The following is a 5,552-nucleotide window of genomic DNA, read 5'->3' as shown; positions in this document are numbered from 1 at the left end:
ATTGGGTGCTTAACACCTTCCAAACTCTGTAACCTGACACTTATCCTAAATCTCTGGACCAGACCAAATTTCAGGCCCTTTTCTCAAGAATTGGGCCCACCCCCGGGTCCTAGGCTCATAACCCTAGGTGGCAACTCCAAACCCCATTTGCATGATCCCGATCCCCAAATTGGACCATCATCAAAACCCTCGTCTCAAATGACAAATTTTATACTCTTGCAAAATAGGCCTCCATGTATCTCCATGTGGCGATATGGTGGTGCGGGGCCCGCAAGCAAAGTACGCACGACTCGAACCCCTCCCCTCCCATGAAGAGAGAGAGAGAGAGAGAGAGAGAGAGAGAGAGAGAGAGAGAGAGGATGGGGATGCATAGTCCATTCTTCTCCGACCGCTACCCTCACAGCCGTCATGGTCAAAAATATTAGCCCGGGCTAAGGGTAGGCCATGGCTGGTTCGGGTGGCCAGGGCCAAACTAACACCCCTAGAGGAGACCTTCCTTAAGTGAAACCAAGATATGAATAGGTGTGTCTCTATGTTTTGTTTGGTGGCTGGAGTGAATAAACATGAAGTGACTGGATTGGCTTCAACATCTGGAACAAATTTGAACGACGACAAGGTGGAGTGATCACTAGGACAACAACCAGGAGGTAAATCCACCTATAGTTCCAAAAATGGGTTGGACTTTGAGATTCCATATTGGTTGTAATTGTCTATTGTTCTTTCACCATCCCTATGGGGATATCGACTCGTGCTTGTTGTTGATAATATTAGATCATTTGCAAGTCTAAGGTAGTTGAGCAAGCAAAACCCATATGTATAATCTGAGAACGAAATTATGTAGTGAATAGATTTTTTTTTTTTTTTTGCTAAAGCTCAGCAAAGAATATCTTACATGAAATAAGGATGTACAAGATTAACTCCGGGCATATCCATAAGATAAATAAAAGAACAAAAAAGATTTAGAACTCCTCCTTCGGCATTGCCCTCAGCAAAGAAACAAATCATAGATAGAAAAACTGGAAATCAGCTTACAAATCAAAATCTAGCTCAATCTTGAGCATCCCAAAAAACCTAGCTAATCTCTAACAAAAGACCTATGTCCACCCAATAAGAAATAGTTCCTTTGTGGTCCAGCGTATTTAGCCAATGAGTCCGCAATTGGGTTTGCTTCTCTATAGCAATGAGTAATCTTCCAAGATAAGGATGAAAGATAAGATCTGAACTGACGCCATTGTTGAAGGAAAGTTGATGGATTCGATTTCACAAATACTGGCCTCCCATCTATCCAAAACAAAAAATCTACAAATGAAAGGACAACAGATGATGCTTACTCTAATGAAGCTGCACTGATACTTGACAATTGAAACATACATTCAAGGAGAATTATTGAAACTCATGGACAAGCGTATTTAATCTCCAAGTTATCCTGCTTGCAGCTTCAGACCCAAGAGAAGACTCTCCAACCTACAAATAAAAAGAGAAAGTTAAAGAACACAAGAGAACATAAGCGGATTCTTGAGGGAGTAAATTCTACTTTTAGTTACCTGTGAATGTATTGTGTGGACAAATGTATTGTTTACTGCAGAAAAACTTGCATTGATAATCTCAGCTCCTTCTTCCTGAACCACACGGATGAGCTCATAGAACATGGATTGATTATGGATCCCACTTATCAGATTCACCACAAAAGCAGAACCCATTTCATGAATATCAATCTGTAATTTTTCTATGCCCGCTAGGTGTTCTTTCTTCTCCTTCATTCTCTCCAATTTTTCCAATATCCCTTTTATATAATTAGTTGCTTCATCTAGTTGATCAGTCTGTAGCATTGATTTCTGCAAGTCCATCTTAGATCATTATTTCAGAGAAAGAGAGAGAGTATCTACAAGGAAACTTATTGGAATAACAGAAAATGTACAAAAAGATGAATTTTGGTCAATCTATTTCCACTTAAAGAGGAAATTAAGAATGAACACTCAAGAAAATGAACATTTCAGTACAAACACAATAGAACTAATGACGAGTCACCTTATATCTATGAGTTTACTAGATGATGTAAGTTCAACTGAGTTTCTCAAACTGGTAAAATCCTTAAGAATGACTGCACCCATCTCAACCAAAAAGTGGAAGGCAACTCTCACAAAATGTAGATTCAGATATATTCTGCCTCATTTCTAGCAGTTACTAGTGACTCAAATGGGCTGCAGAGTCTGCACTCATCTCTCACACACAAATAGAGAGAGAGAGAGAGAGAGAGAGAGAGAGAGAGAGAACCTTGGAGTTTTGATTTGGAATAAGAGAATTGAGCTCAGAACAAAGGGTCTTCATATGATTTCTCCTATTTCTCTCGACAATCTTGCGATCTTTTCTGGATGAAGAAGGTTGATGGATCTCCATCTCTGCTTCCCTAGTACTAACTGCAATAATTTAAAAAAAGAAAAATAAATAAAATAAATAAATAAAATGAGGAAATTTACATTGCTTAGTTATCCAAGGATCCTGGTCTGGGGTAGGGCGAGGGGGGTTTATGGTTAGTGTAGAAACTTAAGGTGTGAAACAACGACAGACAGGAATTTTACCCTGGAAAAAGAACTCTGTTTTTTTGGTAGGAACCCTGGAAAAAGAACAAGATAGACATCTAGAGACCGCTACTTCATAACCTAAAAAGAGGCAACCTCTCTCTCTCTCTCATTTACAATTTTTTATTTTAAATATTTAATCCCACTTTCTCACTCACTTCATTTCTCCTTTCTTTCTGCCAAAAAAAAAAAACTTCTCCTTTCTTTTTCTTTTCGGACAATATCGATACGGTCCAATCCCATCCGATATGGATTCCAATACAATACTAATTCAGTATTGATTCCGACGATCCGATTGCTATTGACAAACCGGCAAGATTGCCATAGTGTACGTGTGAAGATCGTCATAACGATAACTCACTCCATTGCAGCAAATCAAACCATAACACCATAGCTATTAGGGGTGAAAGTTTGGCCCTAACAACATGAATTTGCCCTAAGCCTGAATAGGGCTTGGGTCAAGTTTTTTTTATCTTGAGGGCAGGGTTAGGGGGTCAAGATTGGGTTGGGCTTGGGTTGAGGCTTCAACCCGGACCAACCTGACCCACCCCGACCCAAAATTTAATCTTGAATTTTTATATTAGAATTTAGGGCTCCTATTATTATTTTATTTTTCTATAATTATTTTAATGTATAAGATATGAATGGCAAAAACAGATCAATCAAGGTTAAAACCCAACCCAACTTGACCCTGACAAGGTCAATTAGGGCCGGATTGGGTTGGTATGAATCCAACAAGGTTGGCCCTGAACATGAACCCGACAGCGTTAGGTTGGGCCTGTGTTGAATTTTGAGGATTGAGGGTTGGGTCAAGGTTTTAAGAAACCCGGCCCAACCCGACCTTGTTTCACCCCTAATAACTATAGATCATCATAGCTATGACATCTATAGTAACTGTAAATCACCATAGCGTTATAAGGCTTTGAAGATCATCATAGCGGTAGATCACTATAGTGGTTAACCGTGACGTAGTCCCAAAGCAATAGATCACGCCATAGCGTGAGATTGCCAAATAGTTTGATTCAAGTTTGCATACGAGAACCATTCTCGTATGGTGCCTGATCTTCACATGAAATTCACTCAATGTAAAAATCGTAACACCTTAACAATAAAGGCCGATTCTTGATTACTCTTTTACTATTTGATTTGTATCGATAAATGGAGGCCAATACCGATGCTGATCATCCGAATTGGTATAGGTCGGTATTGGAAAGTCTCAAATCGATATCGAATCGTTATATGCTAGTATAGAACTATTTTCAAAAATCCGATTCGGTATCAAATTGAGATCGGATCGATATCTTAATGGATCGACATATCAGTATGGGATCCTCGAGAAACCGAGATATTTTTCCAATGCTAGAGAGAGAGTAAAATAAAGAAGAGGAAAAGAGTATGATTCTTACGTCATAGTGCTCACGTCATGGCAATATGGCAGGCTTGCAGAGAGCGTGGAGAAAAACGGAGTTGTTTTTTTTTTTTTTGGGGTTCAAAAGAGAGTTCAGTTCTCTGAAGGCTTCCAAGTAGGCTGGTAGTGTGATATGGGGCAATGTAATTTTCATGTGGGACCCATCTCCATCATTTTTTGACCGCTTGACCTCAAAAGTAAAGCAAAATAATTTAGTCTAATCTGTCCACTGCCTGCCTTTGTCGCAATTTACATGGGCTTTTCTGACTAGCCCGTCATATAAGTTACTTTTCTGGGTCTCCTTCCCTGTTTCTATCATTTTTCTTGGAAGACCTTTGATTGACTTGTTATTTAACTTAATGGATTTTCTGAGGAAAAAAAATAACTTAATGGATTTTTATTTTATTTTCTGATTTTATTTTTGGATTGAAGATAGAATTCACTAAAACAAAATTAAAAACTAAGAATGTTTAAAAATAATCTTAGAAAAAAAAATAATTGATAAAATGAAAATATTGCCTTCAAGTAGATCTAGGTACAATGGGGTAGAAATGATTAATATTTTGCTCAAGCGAAAGAATCCCAACCCCAACCTGACCTAGAGGATAAAACAGGTAGGTAGTAATCACATGCTAACCAACCTTGGAAAATAAGAAAGGTTAGTAGGTCCTCTATGTAATGAAGAATAAGAATTCTTCCTTTTTATAAATTTTTTTTGTAAACCTTCTTGGTTGACATTAATTAAGCACAAATAATTAACAATGTAATTAATATGTCTTCAATTAGAAGTGAAAATCATGTCAAATGTGTTAAAATTGGGTCTAGTGGGATGATGAATCCCAACCCTAGCGACAACTCGACCTTATCTCAACTAATGGGGTTAGCTACATGAATGTTTGTCTATTAATTAGTTCTATTTAAGGTCATATTTGACAAAAGGTCTAAGCTATGCATGTCTTTCTTCACCACTTCTCATAGGTTTATTTTAGGTCCACCACTAGCTCTGTAATTCTTTCAATTTGAATCAAATCAAACTTCTGTATTGGAGAATCGAAAATCTTCCATTGAACATGATCACCATAAATAAATTCTCATAGTTTATCATGTATTAGAGTTACTCCAAAATAGCTCTAACAGAGTCATTCTTTATCTTATCCTAGTTTCGCCACACATCTATCTCAATACCCTAATCTCTGGTATGCTAAATTTATCTATCGGATGATTCTTAACTGCCAACATTTTGCACTATATATACATTATACTTGGTAGTATAATTGTTCTATAAAAATATCCTTAATGTATTAATGGAGTAGGTTGATAAAATAATCCAAACGTAGCTCTTAACTTCATCCATCCTATTTTAATTTTTTGTGATCATTTATGTCACTTTTTTTTTATTTTGTGACTAAACCTAGATTCCTAAATATCTATAATCACTTTTTGCCTTGTTCTCATCAATTTTCACCATCACATTATTCATTCCAACATAACTAAAGTTAATTACACATCATATACTGCATCCTACATAACTAAAGTTACACATCACTCTGTCTTTGTTGAACTTA

The 5,552-nt window shown here is 37.2% G+C and overlaps 1 protein-coding gene across 3 annotated transcripts; it reads right to left on the bottom strand.

The window, feature by feature from the left end:
• Window positions 1-972: 972 nt before the first annotated feature.
• On the bottom strand, window positions 973-2,643 carry LOC122064892 (transcription factor bHLH162-like). Of its 3 annotated transcripts, none has more exons than XM_042628674.1 (4): window positions 2,580-2,643; window positions 2,275-2,417; window positions 1,545-1,835; window positions 973-1,464 (listed from the first exon to the last, which is right to left on the bottom strand). In XM_042628674.1, the coding sequence occupies exons 2-4, from the start codon at window positions 2,395-2,397 to the stop codon at window positions 1,384-1,386; spliced, it is 495 nt and encodes a 164-aa protein (XP_042484608.1). In that variant the 5' UTR covers window positions 2,398-2,417; window positions 2,580-2,643; the 3' UTR covers window positions 973-1,383. The 3 variants fall into 3 exon arrangements, with proteins under 3 accessions (XP_042484608.1, XP_042484609.1, XP_042484610.1); XM_042628675.1 differs by having other exon boundaries at window positions 2,614-2,621; XM_042628676.1 differs by lacking the exon at window positions 2,580-2,643 and having other exon boundaries at window positions 973-1,281; window positions 1,372-1,464; window positions 2,275-2,545.
• Between the last annotated feature and the right edge of the window lie 2,909 nt (window positions 2,644-5,552).

The sequence above is a fragment of the Macadamia integrifolia genome, unplaced genomic scaffold (genome assembly GCF_013358625.1).
Source record: "Macadamia integrifolia cultivar HAES 741 unplaced genomic scaffold, SCU_Mint_v3 scaffold181, whole genome shotgun sequence".
In the NCBI taxonomy this organism is placed as follows: Eukaryota; Viridiplantae; Streptophyta; class Magnoliopsida; order Proteales; family Proteaceae; genus Macadamia; species Macadamia integrifolia.
Note: the sequence above shows the minus strand (reverse complement) of the source record. Positions and strands in the feature narration are given on the sequence as shown.